This window comes from Dama dama, chromosome 22, assembly GCF_033118175.1.
Source record: "Dama dama isolate Ldn47 chromosome 22, ASM3311817v1, whole genome shotgun sequence".
Classification (NCBI taxonomy): Eukaryota; Metazoa; Chordata; class Mammalia; order Artiodactyla; family Cervidae; genus Dama; species Dama dama.
The window spans coordinates 7658675-7679468 of record NC_083702.1 but is presented as its reverse complement, the minus strand read 5'-3'; the positions used below and the strand labels follow the sequence as shown (position 1 = coordinate 7679468).

The following is a 20794-nucleotide window of genomic DNA, read 5'->3' as shown; positions in this document are numbered from 1 at the left end:
GATCAAATTTCAAAGCCAGGTTTCCGTCCTAACGGGTGCCAGGTCCTGGAAGGTGCCTGAAAGTTAAAAAAAAAAAAAACAACCTTTCCAGGACTTGAAGGGAAGAGGCAAACTGCAAAGTGCAAAGGTGAAATTTTCACTTCGATAAGACATTTCTGTTCCAGGCATTTACTTCCTTAAGTGTTTCTATGTATTTTTGTCCTCTCCCCTTTCGAGTCCTCACACGGGAGCTCCGCCCAAGGCGCTCGCAGGAGTAGGCGCCTCGGCGGAGGCACAGCCTTCACGAGGTCGCGTTTCTCGTCAGGCCACGCCCCCAGCCCGAAGGCTTTAAATACTCTGAGTGGCACGTCACTTTCAAGCGACCTCATCTTTGTCAGTGCACAAAATGGCGCCTTACAGCCTACTGGTGTCCCGGCTGCAGGTGAGCGAACTGAGGGCCCTCTGGGTTCGCGGGGGCGGGGTGCCTCCTCCTGTGCTTGCGGCTGTGGGCGAGGCAAGACGAGGCAGGCCCGACCTCCGGCCGGCTTTTCGTGTACCTGTCCCTGTCGCGGGCCCAGCACCCACGCTCGCTCCTCCGGCGCCCGAGGTCAAGGCGTCCCTGGCTCTGTCAGCTCTCTCTGTTTTGTCCCCGCCCAGCTGGAAGCTTGGGTCTTAGAAGCGGCGGCCAGGTGAAGAGTGGAGGTACCTCTTTCTCGTTTTCCTGGACCTCACTTTCTCCCACATAGGGTTTCGTTTTCTTTTCCTCAAGGTGAGGACAAGGTGACTGGGGGGACGCCGTGGTTGTTGAGCCCGCTAGGCCCAGAACCCGAAGGCCTCGCTTCTCATCTCTCAGCAGCGGAGACTTGCTAGCCAAGTGCATCAATCGTTGTCACACCCGAAGTCTGGAGAAAAAAACTATAGTCTATTCCATCTTGAGGGGATCCTGCAGAACATACAGGCAAGAGTTCGAGGGGACCTTCCGTCCCCAGCCGTAGTAATTAGTAATGATAACAGTAGTCTCTCACCTTCGCACAGATTGCAAGACTTAATTCATATGGTGATTTGGTAGGATGATTATTCTCATTTGATAGGTGATGAAACTGCTAGGTAAAAGTTCCTACTCTCTTTGAGTGTTACCCAAGTCCTGTGGCCTTAGCATCTGCCCTACTACCCCGCTGTTCTCTTTGTTCATGTCAGCCTGCCCGCAGAACTTTTTGAGCCAGAGTGTGATCCTGGAGCTGACGTTTGTGTTTGTGAGAGTACCAGAATGGAGTATTTTGAGCTCACATTCATTGCTTTTCAGTTACTAGATGGGAAGGTACAAGAATCAACAGTTTGACCTTGACAATCCTGTTATGAACTGTCTAGAAAATTGACTGTGACTGCCAGATGGCTTTTTCACTCCTAACTTGACAATCCTGGGAAGGTGGTGTTATACACAAAGGTGCAATGTCAAGCGTGTATTTTAATAAAAATAAAGTAAGCAAGCACTTGTGGACATTCTATGCAACTTTTCACGTTTAACTTTGTGCGTCTACTTTGGATCAGGTAGCCAACTGTGCTTACAGGTTTGAAGAATATGTACTGTACCCTCAAAAAAGTTTTCTGTTACCAGAAGTTATTTATTAAGTCACATTGCTTAAACTTTAAAGTGAAGTCATCATTTATCTTACTTATACTTACGGTCTCTCAGTTCTGGGCAGAAACAGGGGATTTGGCCTAATTATCTCTTTAGATGCTTTGCTTCTCCAGGTTAACGATGTGGAATAGTTGTTTCTTCTTGATCCTACTGTCACATGATCTAGTGAAGTTATACAAGGTTATTTGATAAGGTAAATTATTATAGATTTATTGAGCTTGGAAGAGAGAATTGATATCACAGTATTTTTTTAACTGAAAAAGAATCTTGGAAAGCATGAGCATTAGCCACGCTTAGGAAGAGAGCTGGACTCCCCCATGTTAACCCATATGCTAACCCATCCAAGTGACCTTGAACTTGTAAACTGAATCCCAGTTTCTTCATCTGTCATTTGGAGATTATGGTCATTGACAAACGTTTATTGAGTACTTGGTGATCAGCTTCCATTCATATTGTTATAACGATTGTTACAAGGTGATGAGAAAGAATATATTTGTTGATGATCATCATGTGGTCCAACTTCCTGTTTTACAGATAGACACTCCAAGACCTTGAGAGCCTTGGTCTCCTTGTTTCTGCATTTAGCTAAGATGAATGACCAGCATTATACCACACTGTCTGCTAATAACCAGGCTGTCTTAAGTAATAGCCAGCTTCCACTGTTGTCTAAAAACTGTACATTTACCTCTTTCATGTTTAGCTACATTTGAGAAGTGATGGTACTACCTTAGTTGTTGTGTATATAGAACCCTGTCCATGCATTCAGTTTATTTACCACATATTAACTGAGTACCCTCTGCTTCCTCCGGATATAACTAGAAGCAGAAAGAGCAGACAATTCCTGTTCTCATGGAACTTCCACTATATTCTAACATATTCTACTGCAGAGGATCTTGGAGATCTTTCTCAGCTGAAGTATTTTGGGCAGACCTTGACTGAACCTTGACTGGACCAAAGGTGATGGCAATTACAACTACCACTAAGAGCAGCTAACATTTAACTTAACTGTGTGCCAGTAGCCTCACATGACTGTGTGAGATAGTGCAGATTTATTAGCCCTGTTTTATAGATGAAGAAATAGGAGTAGAGCAGAAACACAGTGTAATGCTGAGAGCATAGATTCTGGCATCCCACTGTCTTACTTTAATGCTGACTCTAATACTCATTAGCTGTGGCTTTGGGCAAGTTACTTCACCTCTCTGTGCCTGTTTCCTCACCTGTAAGATATGGATAATAGTATATCTGATTTATCTAATAATCATAGTTGCAAAGTACTTAGAACCCTGCTTGCATCTAAAAGAGCTATATGAGTGTTTGTTCATTAAATTAAAATAAACTTGTCTAGGACCTTATCACTAGTTGTTAGTGGATGTGGTTTGAATCTGGTGCTTTCTGACTCACAAGTCTGAGGTCCCAGCACCTGTACCGTGCCACTGCTTCCCTTTGGCATCAAGACTCAGCCTGTCAACTAGGGTACCATTAATGGTCCATGACCAGAGAACAGTGCCCCACAAAGTGTTGTATTGTTTGATATCTGCTACCAGGTAGAAAGATAGAAATAAAGTGAAGGAAATGGAGGTGAAATTTTTGAAAAGCCATATTTACTCTCCAGTTTTTATTCATGGATAGAAAATAAAAGGGGTTGGGCACTTCCAGATACATTTTAGGTCTTTGGTTTTGCCTTGAGATACTGGGATGCTGAGTTCTCACCATGTGACCTTGCGGAAGTCATGTAACTTCTTGCATGTAAATCTGAGGAGTCTGTTAACTACAAACAAGGCTGACACATTTTCAGATGTTAAAAGTGCCTCTGTAAAGTGCCACGTTAAAAAAAAATCTTGCTTTGAATTGGGAAACATATCATTCTGGTTCCCTATTCACTGTGATTCCTTCTCAGGTGACCAGTAGTTAGTTGTTGATTTGAATTGAGTGAATGAATGAACGGATGAGTAAGTAAACTTCCAATCTGAAATTTGGGCAGAGGATGTAGAATCACCATCTTGAGGATGAGGGAAGCACACCATTGCCTTTTGAACAGCCTGTTCCTAAAATGTTTATTGAATGTTTACTATGTGCTTATCTCTATTTTAGACAGAGAGAGTAATAATGAACAGGAATAGTGGAGCTTGTATTGTAGTTCTGGGGAGACAAACAAGTGGACAAGGAAGTTTAGCTGTGAAGTAAGACAACGAAGATACAGGATAGTGTGGTTGAGAGAGCAGAGGTGAGAATGTGGCTTAGCTTTTGACTGGAGTGGTTGGGGACGGCTTCTCAGAAGAGGTAGCATTTGAGCTGATACTTAAATGTTAAGAAGACAGCCCTTCAGCATTTTGGGAAGGGTCCAAAGTAGGAGGGGAAGGAGCAGTGTGTGCAAAGCACCTGAGATGGGTCTGAGGATAAGAAATAAGGCCAGTGTGGCTGAGGTGATTCGAGGAAGGTCTGAGCAAGTGGCAGGAGCGAGGGTCCTGTTGGATCTGGTAAGGAAATTGGGTTTTACTCCAAGTGTAATGAAAATCCCCTGGAAGATTTTAAGTGGTGAAGTGAACGGATTTGATTTATAATTGAGAGGGCTCATTCAGGCTGTATGAGTACTGGTGCTGGAGCAGTCTTGTCTTCATTGGCCCTGGTGTTCTTTGACACCCCTTTTTTTCCCAGCATGTGGTTTGGAAGGCAGTGGTGGGCTCTGGGCCCCTCAGCATGAAGAAGGGGAGGGACTGCAGGGAGGCTGCTTTGGGGGGAGGGGGGCGGGGGGAATTGGATGAAATTCGTTAAACGGTACAAAGTTTTATAGTTATAACTAAGTACTAGGGATGTAATGTACATGGTAAATATAATTAATACTACTGTATGTTATATATGAAAGTTGCCAAGAGAGTAAATTCTAAGAGTTCTCATCACAAGGAAAAAAGATATTTTTCCATTTATTTGATTTTATATCTAAATGAGGTAGGTGGATGTTCACTACACTTAATGTGGTAATTATTTCATCGTGTAAGTAAAATCATTATTCTGTACACCTTAAAACCTACACAGCTATGTCAATTATATCAATAAAACCAGAAGAAAATAATTTTTTAAAAATAGAAACAAACAAAAAAAAGAAACAAAATGAAAAAAGGCAGCACAAAGAATATCAGGAACCTTAGGAAACTTCCTCTAACATTCTTACCATGTGGCTTCAAGCACCGTCTCAACCCTCTGTCGCTCTCTGGTTACACGTTTGCAAAATGGGACAGTTGATAGCTACCCTCCAATTGAGAAGGCTCCTGAAGACCTAGTAATGTTTGAAAAGCTCTTTAAACACTTGGTCTTCGCTGGTGGTTCAGATGGTAAAGAATCTGCCTGCAATGCAAGAGACCCAGGTTCGATCTTTGGGTCAGGATGATCCCTGGAAGAAGGAAATGGTAACCCACTCCAGTATTCTTGCCTGGAGAATTCTATGGACAGAGGAGCCAGGTGGACTACAGTCCATTTTTAGAATGGTCCTGAAGACCGGGTAATATTTGGAAGGTTCTTTAAACTCTTAATGCACTATAGAAATTTGTGAGTAGTTTCTAATGTTATTTTAGAAATAGGCTTTTTCTAGTATTGAGACAAAGGACAGATTTTTTTTTTCCCTTAGATTGTTCCAGAATGAACGTATGGAAGCTCTTCTTTCTTTAGTGGATCCGAAAAGGCAGGGAGAATGATTTTTTCTTGGATTCATTGTGCAAAGCTTGGTCAGAGGAAGAGGCAGCAACGTTGCTGTGTGGCCCTGGAAAAAATAGTTAAGTTTCAGAGCCTCAGTTTTTTCATCTATAAAATGGACACCGTACCTTCTGTCTCTCTGGGCGATAGTGAGTATTAGGTGGGACTGTGTGTATAAAGTGGGAGAAATCTGATGCAGGATATATCGGTGCTTGGTGAGAGTTAGTCTGTGTCTCCACTCCTCTAGATGGTCTGCAGCCTCTATTGCCCAACATTTATCTTCAGCTCATATGTTTAAAAAGAGTCTTGGGACTCCTTGGCGGTCCAGTGATTAAGACTCTGTGCTTTCACTGCTGTGGGCCCGTGTTCTCTCTCTGGTCCGGGAACTAAAATCCTGCACGTGGTGTGGTACGGCCTGAAAAATAAAAAAGAGTGGCTCTAGTGAAACTGCTTGTTCCTCCTGTAATGGCCATGGATATTGGGTGTGTAGTACTTGTGCAGGAAAACCTTTTGGTACGGCTCTGAGAGAGCTGGGAGAAGAGGAGCAAATGAACCCACTGGCTTCTTGTTTTTTAATTTTCTAAGTTGAAGGGCAGCATTGAGAAGGCGAGCTCTAGAATAACATTTGCAGCATTTCTGTCAATAAATAATGAAGTTCCTTGGGGAATTTAGGCCCAGTTAGGAGCGTTTCTGCTTTCACCCTGCAGGAACTGAGACAGTTTCTGAGTGGGAGCTTTAATTCTGTGGCCGGTTGTGGGGGGTACCCAAGAGGTCTCGGGAGTTCCTTTAGCCCCTACACTTAACTGCTCTGTCGCTAGGCACCTTCACCTTCAGCTGGACATTTGTGTCACTGTTGTGTGGTCACTACTCACTGAGAAAACTACAGAACTTATTTAAAGGGCCTGGCCTGTGAAGGAGCTTCTGTGCTGGTGAGGAAGAAGCCAGGTCTTAGAAACTGTAATACATTGCGCCGGAGCGAGGGGGGGTTGTGTGTTGGGTGAGCTAAGTCCACACCTGCCCGTCCTACCTGCATGAGTGCTGGCGTGTTCAGCCTGCCCCGCCGCATAGCACCCTCAGCATTTAGAAGATACCGATACTCAGCCGTCAGCCCCGCTCTACTCATCACTGAACTAGGTCTTGTTGGACAAACACTCCCTCACTTGATCTTCACAACAACCTAACATGTAGGTGTCATTAGCCTTGCAGAGTTTCAGAAATTAACTAGTTTTAAATCTTTGTATGTGGCCAAGGAAAGGAGGGCTGGAGAAGTGAAACAGTTAAACAGACCCCAGTTGTTTAAATGGCCTGCCCAAGGTCACGACTAGTATACAGCTGAGCCAGATTTTGACTGCAGGCTTGTTTGACTGCAGAACTCAGGCTTTTTACCCTTCAGTCAAACTGTTTCCCCAGAGAACTCCCCTGAGTATAGCAAGTAGAAACTGGATCTCTGCAGAGTAGGCTTGATGGAGGGGACACAGTTCGGTTGGCTCTGTGCCCTGTTGGGATGTGGAGATGTTGGAGGCCGTGATTGCCTCCTGCCCCAAATACCAGCAGAGCTTGAGAGGGAGGGCCCAGAGCTGTGGGTCAGCCTCACAGGCTGCCTGTCGAGCTTTCAGAGGAAGCTATTGCCCCAGGATGGGCGGTGGGGGCCAGACCAGGGCTCAGAATTCATATGCAGTTCATGGTGTGCCTGTAGTCACTGCTTCAGACGCTAGCAAAGGAGAATTAGGCAGATGAGTGAATCTATCAACTGACTTCTTAAAGGAACCCCTACTGCCTTGGAGCCCATTTAGAGGCTGTGTCTTGGATAGACATGGCTCCCTGCCCCCTTTCCAAGCCTCTGAAAAGGACTGCATCACTTTTGTGCCTTCCTGTTGCATAGCAACCAAGCTCACTGATTGCCTAGGGACAGGAGGGAGTTGTTTGGCTTTGGAGTCTTAGGAGGGTTGCCAGACATTCTCCTACCAGGAGTGGGAGACAGTTGTTAGAAGCAGCAGAGATGTGGAGAGATGACGCTTCTTAAGGAAGGTGCTGACTGATGTGCATTCCTGCGTTGCTCACCTAGACAGAGCCTCACTTGAGGCTTCCCTGCCAGGAAGAGCTGGTTGCTAAGAGCTGTGAGGCTAAAGGCCATTGAGGGTCTTGGTCAGAGGAACCAGGTGTCTTTCCCTTCCTGAGACCTTGAGGTCATCTTGCTGGTGAAAGGATGGCCTCATGTGGTAGTGCGTTCCCTGCTGGCAGAAAGGGCCTGAGAGCAGGCATTCAGGGGCAGAATAAGTGGATAGATGAGACCTTTTCAATTCTGAGATGTGCTATCCTGGTGCTTGGAACCTGCTCTGGGAGGGACCTGCTTTGACAGCTGGGAGGGGGCAGAGGGCATGGTCAGAAACAGTAGCTCATGGTTCTTTCTCTTAACATGTAGGCAGGAGGTATGTGAGTGGCAGCATCTCCTCCCAGGAGAAACGAGGAACAGCAGCTTACATGTATTGAATGCCTGCCAGGAACCCAGCTGCCAAGCTCTGTGTTTTCTATATATTTTTTCCTTAAAGAAGACTATGTTTATAAAAGCTCTCTTTCCTTCTCCCACTTCTGGTTCCCAGAGGCAACCACTGATAGGAATTTTGTATTTATCATTCCACACTTTTTTTTTCCCTCTACATTTACAAACAGTACATTATTTCTGGGCTTCCCAGGTGGTGCTAGTGGTAAAGGGTCTGCTTGTTAGTGCAGGAGGTGTGAGAGACATGGGTTCGATTCCAGAGTCAGGAAGATCCCCTGGAGGAGGGCATGGCAACCCACTCCAGGATTATTTCCTGGAGAATCCCGGGGACAGCGGAGCCTGGTGGGCTACAGTCTGTACGGTTCACAGATTCGAGTGAAGTGACTTAGCACACACGTTGTTTCTAATCCTTACAAAATCTCTGCTATTTTACACCAGTTTTACAGAAAAGGAAACAGAGGCTCAGAGAAGTGAAGAATCTGGTCTGAGGTCCCACAGCTACGGGAGCTGAGGTTCTGAGCCAGATCCCTCCAGCTCTAGAGTGGATGCCTTTCCTGTTTCTAGACGCTGGGGTCGCAGTGTTTCTGCAGTGACACTTGACAGGTCAGAATGGGGCCGGTGACTTCTCTGTCTCTTGCTGAAGCGTCTGCCCTCAGAGACCACGCTCCTCACCTGTTTGGACAGCTCAGCCACCTTCTTCGCTTGCTCTGAGCTGTAGCGCCCTCTGACACATCGTTCCCTGAGGCAGCGCTGGCGTATGGCGTGCTTCACAGTGTGGACAGAGGTCAGACTGGCCCAGCCAGCCTCCCCCCTGCTTTGGCTCTGTGAACCGGCACTGAGGCTCAGCACAGACTCTGCCAGAGACGCTCACAACTTGAATTGGAAAGCAAGATGAAGAGCCTTGTGTTCAAATCACGGTTCTACCTTCATCCATTTCATCATCAAGCATTGGTGCCCTGGACTCTCTCTGTCCTAAGCTCTGAGTCTGTCGTGGTGACCAAATGAGACAAGTCTTCTGCCCTCATAGAGCTTACATTTTAGTGCAGTTTCTACCTTCTCACCTGTCAGAGTCTGTTTTCTCCTTAAAACAGAAGACAAAATGACCTATGACAGTCCCACTTGGCCCAGTTGTTGGGAGGGTGATGTAAGATAACCTTTGTGGTCCTGCCTCACAGTTTTGTTGGTTTCTTTTCATTTTATTTCTTACCTGACTCCCTGGTGGGTCCACTTTGGTTATAGTCCTTCCTTCAGAGTTTGTTCTGTGTCAGTTAAGCACAAGATCAGGAGAGCCTCCCTCACGCCTGGGAGCCCTGGAGATTCATCTTAGCCAGCAAAGGAGAGGGCACGGTCAGACCAAGAAGCCAGATTCCACCAGAGCCCCTGAGCCCCCGTGGAGGACTGAGCCCAGCTGGCTGCTGAGCCTGAGCAGAGGTTGGGAGACACTGTCTGTAGCATAGTGAGAAGGGTGCGGCTCAGCAGGTCCCCAGCCGTGTGACCTTGGGCAGGCCACTTGCTGTCACTGAACCTCTGCATCTTCAGGGCAGTTAGGGAGGCTGAGCTCTGTTCAGCAAGGGTTGTAAGAGACACTGCTGTGGAGCGGTGGGTCAGCTGTTGCTGTTTACTCCAAAACAGATCTGAGGGCTTTCTGGTCACCCTGAGGGGAGACTCCCACCCAAGTGGATGGAGTTTTGTAGCAAGGAAATACTATAGGAGTGCTTAGAATGGAGAAGACACAATCATGGTTTTCAGTGATTTGAAGGGCTGAAGCATGGAGGAGTGACTAAGCTCATTTGATCTGGTTCCAAAAGACAGGGCTAGGGAGCGTGTACTGGGCTGGCTGCTTTCACATGGGTGCTCTCCTTTAATAACCCCCATAGCGTTAGAGGGGTTCAACAAAACTGCACAGCGTTGTGCAACCTGTTGGGGACAGAGCTGGGATTTGAGCCCCGGTTTCCGTTGCCTAATAGGAAGGAGGTGGGTTTCAGTTCAGCGTGAGAAGCATTGGTTAAGTGTTAGAACTGTCTAGTAGTGGAATAGGCTTTCTGGAAGCATAGGAGCTCCCTAGATTAATCATGTTGAATCCAGGCCCTGTAGAGGTTGTTGAAGAGAAGTTTTCTGCCTTGAGGCTGCCCTCAACTTCCTAGTTCCTGAGAAAATGGAGGGTGAGGGCTTAGTGGAAGTATCTGTTCTAGATAAGGGCCTGGTACTTACTCATGAAAATTTCACAAGGCCTGAGACGTGGACTCCAAGTGTGGGGAAGAAATTTCCCATTTCCTAGTTGTTGTGACATCTGAGTGGATGGCCAATGGATAATCGCTGGAATGATCCTGGGGCCAGGTTGAACCAAGCATTATGTTTTACTTTTGGATTGAGAAAACAAAGACAAAACCCCAATAAGTTGTTTGTTTTTTTTTTTAAATATGCCCAAATCATCTTCCTTCTTTAAATAATACTGATCTGGACTACTTATACTCCAACCACAGTGGTCAAATGTTATAAAATTCAGTAATAGCTATTTTTAAGGTAGAATTAATTCCTTAACCTTTTTTTTTTTCTTATTTATAAAGACACCTATTTAGGAAGCTTGGAAAATACAGAAGTATAAAGAATACCATAAAAATTACCTATAATTATTTATAATACCCAGAGATAACCCACCCCAGCCAGAGATAACTACTGTTAACATTTTGATGTATTTCCTTGTAAAGTTCCTAAAATTTTGTAATTGAAATTAAAAATGTTTAATAATAATGTATTTATAATTTATATTTCTTTAGATTTTCTTCTGATTCTAAAATTAATCTATGTACAGTGTTAAAGGTTCAGATTACCTAAATACAAAATACTGTCTATAATTTCACTCTCTAGGGATAGCTGCTGTTAACAGTTTGGCATATATTCCATTTTGATGTTATTTGATTTCTTTAATTCATTTGTGTCCAACTCAGTAAAGTTGCCAGGGTTCACTTGGCACTGGGAGGTTTCAGTGTTCGGGCTTAGAGCCAGTCTGTCTTTGAGGGCTGGCGTATCTGCAAGACCTTGGGTGAGTTACTGTCGTCCTCCAGCCCTCAAGATCCTCATCTGTTAAATGGGACTCATATACATTAGGGCTGTTCATCCACATAACCATTACTGCTGCTACTAGTAATTATTATTGCTACCATTGTCTTTGCTTAGACACCTCAGCTCTGATACCTGTTCAGTTTGGGTTCAGTGGGTATCCTGGTGCTAGGGGCTGTGAGGAGATGTGGATTCAGCATGGACTGGTGTTTAGTGCCCTTCTTGGAATCACTGAGTATTGAATTCCACAGGGTTCCTGGCATCAGGCCAGGGAGTCTGGTGGAGGGGTGGTGGTGGTAGGTATTTCTGGATGAACTTCAAGGAGTTATAAAATTTTGTGTTTTCTAAATTTTCTCCAAGAAACATGTCCTACTTTTTTAAATGGGAGGAAAACCTCTAGTAAAAGCTATTTAATAAATAGCCTTCAGTCTCTCCCAGCATCAGGGTCTTTTCCAGTGAGTCAGTTAGTTCATCACATCAGGTGGCCAAGTATTGGAGCTTCAGCTTAGCAGCCGACCTTCCAGTGAATATTCAAGGTTGATTTCCTTTAGGATTGACTAACTTGATCTCTTGTCCAAAGGACTCTCCTAAGAGTCTTCTCCAGCACCACAATTTGAAAGCATCATTTCTTCAGCATTCAGTCTTTATGGTCCAACTCTCACATCTACATGACTGCTACCCCAATAAAAACTTCAAAAAAGAAAACTGGGTTCGAAGGCGAACTCTTGGCTTGACAGCACACAACTGGTAAGTGGTGGAGCTGGGCCTTTTAGCTGTGTCTGAGTTCTTTTCACTGGTCTTAACTCACAGATCTTTTTTTTTTTTTTTCTCTGTAATTCTTTATTAAAAATACTGCTGTACACATAGAGACTGAAAACAGGATTAAAGATGAAATAACCCAGATAGGGGTCATGACATTAGAAATGAACACACTGGTGCTTTTCAGGGAAGTTGTTGACATCCAAATCACAGAACCGAGGTTGAAGGCAAAAACACAAAGGTGCCCTCAAACATATTTACAATGTTAACTCACAGATCTTAATTCAGCCTCCTCGGCCCTGCTGGGTGTCTGGCCTGACCTTCCACCACTTCCTGCTTTGTCTTTTACCTCCCACCATTTTGAGTGATTTCTAGCTCCTGCTCACTTCGCTTGATGATTCTGGATCATCTTACATACTGACTGTCCTCTAAGTGCCTTGCAAGCCCTTATTTATCCTCCGTGGCCCTGCTCAGTGAAGGCTTGCCTGAGGAGAGTTCACTGTTCCCTCTGCTGTACTCCTGCCTCTCGTGTGTGTTTCCTTCTTCCTGCGGGTCACAGTGGGCGCACTGACGTGCTGATTGCGGCCAGGCTATGTAAGTGTAGGGACCATCCTACTCTTCTTGGTATCTGTGTCCGACTGGCACAGGAGAGGTGCTCAAGTGTGAAAATACAGATGTGCTCATGGGAAGTAAGTAGGTTTCATGATAAGCCACTGTCAACCTGTTCTGCTTTGGCTCCCCTTGAGTGCATTATCTACATGGCAGCCACGATGACTTTTATTTTTTTAAGGCAGATATAGTCCTGCTTCAATGGCTTCCCATTACTTTTAGGATCAAGTTAAACGTTTAACATGTCCTACTGTAAAGCTCATACATACTTATAAGAAGAGATCAAAGCCTGACTGCTTGATCTAAGTAAAGGTGCAGTGAACCCCTTTCATGTTCAGACAGTTCGTTACTTAGATACAGAATGAGAAGAACAAGCTCAAGGTGCCCGCTCCCTGGGTTCTAGTTGCATACACTGAAAAGGGCAGCACCGGAACAAAAGGAACTGAGGACTGATCCGAAAGCTGTGGCGGCCCTGGTACCACTGGATGGGTTTGTATTCTGCAGTTCTAGTTTAAAAAGTCCAGGGCAGAAAGCGCTATACCTCATCAGATCCTGGGAGGCGAGGAGAAAGTGTCTCATGACTGCCTCCCAGGAAGGTAAGGAGTCAAGTGGGAGATGACTTCACAGCTCCTTCAGAAGCCTTCTGCCCTCTGGTGTTCCGAGATGTTTCACCAGGTATTCCACCAAGGCGCAGATAAGCGTTAGTTCAGGGTTGCTGGGGGGCTTTTCTCATAGATCTACAAGGTCCTTTACAGTACCTGGCTCCACGTTACATCTTAGCTTTATTTTCCGCCATTTCCACTGCCCTTTGCTCACTTTGCTCCAGCCAAGCTGGCTTTCTCTTTCTTTTTTCAACTACCAGGTGCTTCCCTGCCAAGGGGAATTTGCACCTGCTGTTCTCTCTGCCTGCCAGGTTCCCCGAATTCCTTCTCCTAAACCACACATTATTTGCTTGACTAGCTCCTAGTCATGTTTCAGTTCTCAGATGAAAGATCACTTTCTTGGAAAAAGCCTTTCCCCCACCTAGATTGGGTTCTCCAGCTTTATGCTGTTAGAGTGTTGTAGCTGCATCACGTTTCTTTCACAGCACTTATGTCAATTGCTTCCATGGTCTCATGAGTGATATCTGACTTGATATCTATCTTCTCCACCAAACTATAAGCTCACCAGTGGAAGGGACTGGGTCTTGTCTTGCTTATCTTATTAATTCAAGCACCATAGCACAAAGTCTTTTTGTGCTTGTGCTTAGTTGCTTCAGCCGTGTCTGACTCTGTGAAGCCGTGGACTGTAGCCCACCAGCCTCCTCTAACCATGGGGATTCTCCAGGAAGAATACTGGAGTGGGTTGCCATGCCCTTCTTCAGGGGATCTTCCCAACCCACGGATCAAACCCAGGTCTCCTGCATTGCAGGCATATTCTTTACTGTCTGAGCCACCAAGGAAGCCCAGCACAAAGTCTGAGGCTGGATAAATATGTGTTTAATGAATTAGTACTACTTCAGTTTTAATTAGGGAGGTAGTATGGTGGAAAAAGTGTTGACTTGTGAATTAAGTGACTTGAATTCTGCTCCAGACTGCTGGATTTTTTTTTGTTTTGCTGCACCATGCAGTACCTAGGATCTTAATTCCCCAACCAGGGATCAAACTTGCACCTCCTGCATTAGAAGTGAAAGTCTTAACTACTGGACTGCCAGGGAAATCCCCAAACTGCTATTAACTAGGTATGTGTGACCTGGGACACTCTTCATCTGTCAAGTGAATAAAAGATACTTGGTGATCTGGGGTCACCTTGGGTTCTGATTATCTGTGCTTTCCAGACGGACCATTTATTAGCCTAGTTCTAGAGGGAAGGGACCTAAAATGAGAATCCAGCTGCCAACTTGACCTCTCCACTTGGGGGTCAGACAGGCAGACTCCCAGGCTCTCCCCAGGCCAGCTCTTCCTGTTGCCTCCGTGATTTCAGTGAATAGCAGCTCCATTTTCCCAGTTACTCAGGCCCAAACCTCAGTGGTGTCCTGACTTTCCTCTCATGCTTTCTTGGCCAGTGTGTGAGCAGATCCTGTCGTTAGAATATCACCTTCTCACTGAAGCCGTTCCTAACTATCCTCTCCCCACTTTCCCGGTTCACTCTCCCATTGCTTCTGCTGCCTTCTCTCTCATGACACTAATATCTGACTGAGATTTTACTTGTTTCTCTGTCTCTATGTGATTGTCTCCCCCACCCCCCCCTTAACCTCCCGGAATGTCAGTCCCAAGAGGGCAGGGAGTACGGAAACATCTTATTCATTGTTGCATCCTCAGTGCCTGGCACCCACAGTCACTCTTAACTAGTTGATAGATGGGCAGAATGAGTAAACAGATGGTAAGGTTTGGTGGTAGAAGGGAGGGGAGACAGAATGACAGTGAAGATAGATGTTTTTCACCAGAGTCAACCTCGCTTATCATTTCTCAAATTTCTGGCTGCTGCTGAGATAATAGGGGTAATATTAAAACCTAGCTTTTCCCTCCTCCTTGTATCTTACTTCTCCAGTGTCCCCCAAAGACAGTTTTGTTCTGGAAAGTTGCATGACAGAGGGCACTAGAGTGTACACACGGAATTGAGGGAATCAACCTGAGGTTACAGGTTTTAAATTTTTTAAAGTAAGGACACCAAAACAGCAGCAAACCAAACCAGAAAGCCCACCAAATCACCCTCTACTGTCACCATTATTTCTTTAAGGGATCTTTTTAACATCAAAAATACAGGAAGGCTCAAGAAGGGACGTGTTTTTTAAGTGTAATAAATTTGTCTGGAAAGAAAAAAACTTGCTACATCGCCTTTATTTATCCCGTTTTCCTGGTGGATATTTGTGTGTGGACAGGCACCAAGTGGGTGGGCTGAGGTGGGGGTCACTGGTGCAGGAGGTAGAATGCTGCAGAGAGCCTGGGGATGCAAACGCTTGCGGTGACTGTCCCTCGTTTGGCTTTGATGTTTGTAAGTAATGTTTTAAAAATTTGCGTTACAGTTGACATACAACTTTCTAATAGTTTCATGTATACAACATGATTATAGATATGTATGTATTGCAAAACAATGACCACAGTCAGTCTCATTAACATCCATTGGCATACATTACACTTGATATTTTTAATTGAAAGGGGTCCCCAACCTTGGGGATCTAATGCCTAATGATTTGAGGTGCTGATGTAATAATAATAGAAATAAAGTTCACAATAAGTGTAATGCGTTTGAATCATCCCTAAACTATCCTGTGGAAAAATTGTCTTCCACGAAACCTGTCTCTGGTGCCAGAAAGGCTGCATTAAGGAAGTGTTTTCAAACTGCCTATATTGACCTGTTATTGGATCATGAAATTAATGGGGTGCAAGTTACTTTCAAAAAAATAATACAGAAAGCTAAATGGAAAAAGCCTGACCCAGAAGGACACCTATTGTATGATTTCATTTATATGAAATACCTGTGATAGTCAGATCCATAGAAACAGCAGATAAGTAACTGCCAGCTGCTGGGACAGGGAGGGTGGAGAGAAAGAGGAGCAGCCGCTCGCTTTGGTGGTGGAGAAGTTCTGGAACGAGACCATGGTGATGGTTGCACACTGAATTGTACATTTAACAGTGGTAAATTTTATGTGTGCATGTGTATTTTACCACAATGAAAATAATTAGAGAATAAAAACTATCAGTATACATTGCCCATGTTAGGTGTGAAACTGAGTTACACAGACTGGCAAGTACCTGCTGCTGGATCACACCATAAAGTGTATTTTGTGCCTGTGTGTTTCCAGTCAAAACTGGAAAGCCCTCTCTGCGAGGGTCCTTTTAGCCCAGAACATCTTGTGGCCGATATTTGGATGTTGCTAGGATACCACAACGGACTTTGAATGACTTCTTCCTTCCCTGATGACTCTCCACAAATGGCTTGCGATTTGGAGTAAATCACTCATTCTCTCTGTTTGGCTTTTGCATCTGTAGCCAGTGTTTTTTATTTAAAACCAAACATGATCTTGTTTGAGCCCTGAGGAGGTCTTAGCATCCTTTTCACTTCACCACTCTTATTTTCCTGACTTCACTGACCTCTGTACCTAATGCATACAATAGCTACTCTAACACACTACCACACTGTTTCCATGTCTGTCGTGTCCCACCAACTTCTGGTCTTGAGGGAGAGCATTGTGGTTTTCTAGAGTCAAGTGTGGTACAACTAAGCTCTCTTCAGGTGTTTGTAGCAAATAGCATACAGGTGTGTGGAGATAATGACCCTACCCCACCTCACCCCCAACAATTGAGGCTGCCAGTTGCCTCTTAGCAACAGCCTGGTGTGTTTACCACGAAGAATTTTGTTCAAGGGCTTTGAAGTTTGGAAGCCGCTCGGAGACAGTTTTTGGCATCTAGGAACATGTTCATTGTTTGTTAAATGACAGGGACTATTCTCCCTATTTAATAATTATTTTAAAATAGTTTGACCAGGCAGGGAGCTAGTCATCTCTGAATCTGGCTGGCTTTCTGTGATACTGGGCTGGGTTGCATTGGATGTGTGCACACGTGCATGCCATTACCTCCATGCCTGTGAACGAAGGTCGGAGGCTGTGGCTGCTCCAGAAAGACCTGAGCCCTGGGGGTTTTCCTCCTTGATGCAGATAAGATGCAGATAACTCTATTGTGATGTTGCTGTGCTTTCCCCTAGGCCTTTGGGGAATTAGTGGGTTTCTCTGAGAGCCTGCTTGCTGGGGAGGAGTATTTATAGAATCTCTGAGCTGGAATGCACTCTAGGGAGCATCTAGTCCAGTGATTCCGAGACCCAGCTGTGTCAGAGTAACCTACGCTCGGACTAATGCTTAGGTTCCACCTCTGGTGACTCTGAGAGGTCTGGGAGCCTGTAGGGGCTAGACACCATGTCTGTGAAATCTCCCAGGTGATTTTGAAGCATCCAGAATAATCTGCTCCCATTTTATAGAAATGGAAAAAAGAAGGCACAGAAAGTCTAGGTTTTTTGTCCAAGGGTACATTGTGACCCAACTCCAAGGCCAGATCTCTGGATTCCCACCCCTCGAATGTTCCTTCTTGGCCCCTACCGCCTCCTGTCATCTGGGGGATCGCCCTGTCCACCAGACCACACACAGGGAAGTGACCCATGGGGTGGGCACTCTGAGCTTGGTACCTTCCCCAAATGTTGGATTTCAGAATTGAGGTTCAAGGACAAAAATATAATGATACTAGGGAACTTTGGTTTTTTCTACACCGTCTGAAAACAGTATCACCTTGATACAAATTTGGGGAATTATAGGAGAAAATAATTTTCCATCTTAACCCAAACAGTTTTTTGTAATGTTCATTGCCTTTACATATTTAGAATTATTTCTTGAGGATAGAGTCTCAGATATAGAATTATTGGGTCAAACGTATGGATGAGCCCGTGGGCGTCTTATTGACAAACTGCTTTATGAAAAGATTGAATTATCAATAGTTTGCAAGCAGTCTATAAGAATATTTCTTTGGTTCTGATTTCAGTTTAGTTCAGTCGCTCAGTCATGTCTGACTCTGCAGTCCCATGAACCGCAGCCCACTAGGCCTCCCTGTCCATCACCAACTCCTGGAGTCCACACAAACCCGTGTCCATTGAGTCGGTGATGCCATCCAACCATCTCGCCCTCTGTCCCCTTCTCCTCCTGCCCTCAATTGGTTCTGATTTAATTAAAAACTAATGCTGGCTACATTCTTTCTAATTATAAGAATTATTATAAAATGAGTCTTTTGTAGAAAATTTGGAAAATACAGAAAAATCAAGAAGGAAATTTAGGCCGTTCTGTCTAGCACATGGATTTAACTGTACTTGATGCCTTACTTAAAAGATTTTTTTGTCATGACTTTTTACACATAAGGAAATATAGCAAATAGTACAAAGAATACCCATATACCTACTGTCCAGAATCAAAAGTTATCAACATTTTGCCTTATTTGCTTTCTTCACTTCTCCCAAAAGTGTCTTTGGTTTCTTTCTCTTTCCACATCAAAATCTAATTAAAAAAAAAAAAATTTGCACTACTTTGACATGGCTTCTGTAGTCTCTCTTAACCTAGAATAGTCCCTCCCCACTCCTGCCCACACACACAGACACACACACGCGCGCGCGCGCACACACACACACACACACACACACGTACACACGTTTTCCTCTATGACGTTGATTTCAGGAGGAGACCAGGCACACACACACACACACACACACACGTACACACGTTTTCCTCTATGACGTTGATTTCAGGAGGAGACCAGGCACACACACACACACACACACACACACACACACACACACACGTTTTCCTCTATGACGTTGATTTCAGGAGGAGACCAGGCACGCACACACACACACACGTTTTCCTCTATGACGTTGATTTCAGGAGGAGACCAGGCCAGTTTCTTGTAGACTGTCCACACACACACACACACACACACACACACACACACGTACACACGTTTTCCTCTATGACGTTGATTTCAGGAGGAGACCAGGCACACACACACACACACACACACACACACACACACACACACGTACACACGTTTTCCTCTATGACGTTGATTTCAGGAGGAGACCAGGCCAGTTTCTTGTAGACTGTCCACACTCATACACACACACACACACACACACACACACGTACACACGTTTTCCTCTATGACGTTGATTTCAGGAGGAGACCAGGCGGACACACACACACACACACACACACACACACACGTACACACGTTTTCCTCTATGACGTTGATTTCAGGAGGAGACCAGGCACACACACACACACACACACACACACACACACACACACACACACGTACACACGTTTTCCTCTATGACGTTGATTTCAGGAGGAGACCAGGCCAGTTTCTTGTAGACTGTCCACACTCTGGATGTAACTGGTTATTCTTTTATTCCCTGCATTTCCCTTAAACTGGAAGTCAGGTCCCAAAGCTTTCTTAGATTCAGTTAAATATTTTTTTGACAGGAATTCTTCCCAGGTGATGCTGTCTGATCAGGAGGCACAAATGTAAGGTAGTCTTGCTATTGGTGATGCTCTTTGAACGCTGGGTTAAGGTGGTAGTAAACAGGTCCCTGTAGTGTGAAGGTACATTTTTTTCCCCCTTTTCCTTAGTAATGATAAATTCCTGTAAGTTAATTTGCTGAAACAAAGAATTTGCACATTTTTAAAGACTAGAATACTTTTGATTGTTGTCCAGATGCTGCTTACTGATCTTGCTATGTATGCTATACTACAGTAAACATGCTTTTTTTGCATTGATTTGTCTCATCCATGTTTTCCCCCTGATTACAAAAAGAGCTCACATATGTAGCATTTGGAAATACTTAGCCTAGAACATAAAAGTGCCCATAATTCTAATCTCTACAGATAATTGCTGTGAACAGTCTAAGCATATCTTACCAGTTATTTTTTTTCTGAGCATATTTACATTTGTTAATTACTATTATTATACAGAAACGGGCCCATACCGTAGTACTATTTTGCCACTTATTTTCGCCGAATGTCATGGGATTTTTTTTCCTGCCAATAGAGGTAGATCTACTTCCTTTTAAAAATTATGGCAAAATAGATATAAAATTTGACATTTTTAAACATTTTCAAGTGTCCAGTGGCATTAACTACATTCACAATGTTGGAAGACCACCACCATTACCTTGTTCTTTTTAAACAGCTGTAGAATGGCTTTCCTTCATGGGTAGACCAGAATTTATTCAATCAGTGCCCTATTTTTGTACAATTAGGTTGTTCTTTTAGAAACAGTGATGTAGAGAATGTCCCTGCCAGTCTCTGTGCTCTTTTAAGTGAGTATTTTTATGAGATAGCTTCCTGGAAGAAGAAGAAAAGTTAGTCATAAGATAGAAACATTTCACATTTTAATAGGTAGTGCCTAATTGTCTTTCAGAAATGTTCAACCTGTTTACAATCTAACCAAAAGCATCTGAGACTGGTAAATTATTAATTTGTCTTGTTAACTGTTTGCTGTTACAAGGTTAACCGAACTTGCTTTATATTCAACCAATAACGAAGAACTGGTTGGTAAAGATAAAAAAAAGAAATCCATTGGTTTATTTAACTAATGTTTATGTAACACCTCCTGTGTATCAGACCTGGTGTTCAGTCATATGGGGAATTTTATTATGACACAGAGACAGTCTCTCCCTTAGTGGATCTTACAGAGTAGTGGAGACAGACAGCATCTCACAAATGAATGTTAGAAAGTAGTAAATGGGCATATGTGAGAGGAGGCTCTGCTTGGACTGAGAGTTCAAGAAGTTTCCCTAAGAAAGTGAAGTTAGTTTGGAAGTTGAAGGATGAATGGGAATTACCTACATGAAGGGCAGATTGGGAAGGGATGGACAGAGCTTTCTAAGCAGAAGAAACAGCATGTGCAAAGGCCCAGTGGCAGAGCCCTTTAGGCTTTGTACTGGCTGAGGAAGTTCAGTGTGTTTACTGCCCTGGAGGAAAGCAAATTCTGAGTTACTCAGAGACCAAATAGATGCAGTCTCACTGCCAGGACCCCATAAGTAGA

At 44.3% G+C, this 20794-nt stretch overlaps 1 protein-coding gene across 1 annotated transcript in view; it reads left to right on the top strand.

The window, feature by feature from the left end:
* The first annotated feature begins 270 nt into the window (after positions 1-270).
* ACO2 (aconitase 2) overlaps positions 271-20794 on the top strand; it is a 46952-nt gene continuing 26428 nt past the window's right edge. The window contains exon 1 of the mRNA XM_061124440.1: positions 271-421. Coding sequence (XP_060980423.1) covers positions 386-421 — 36 coding nt within the window. The 5' untranslated portion in view covers positions 271-385. The remainder of the gene's footprint in view (positions 422-20794) is intronic.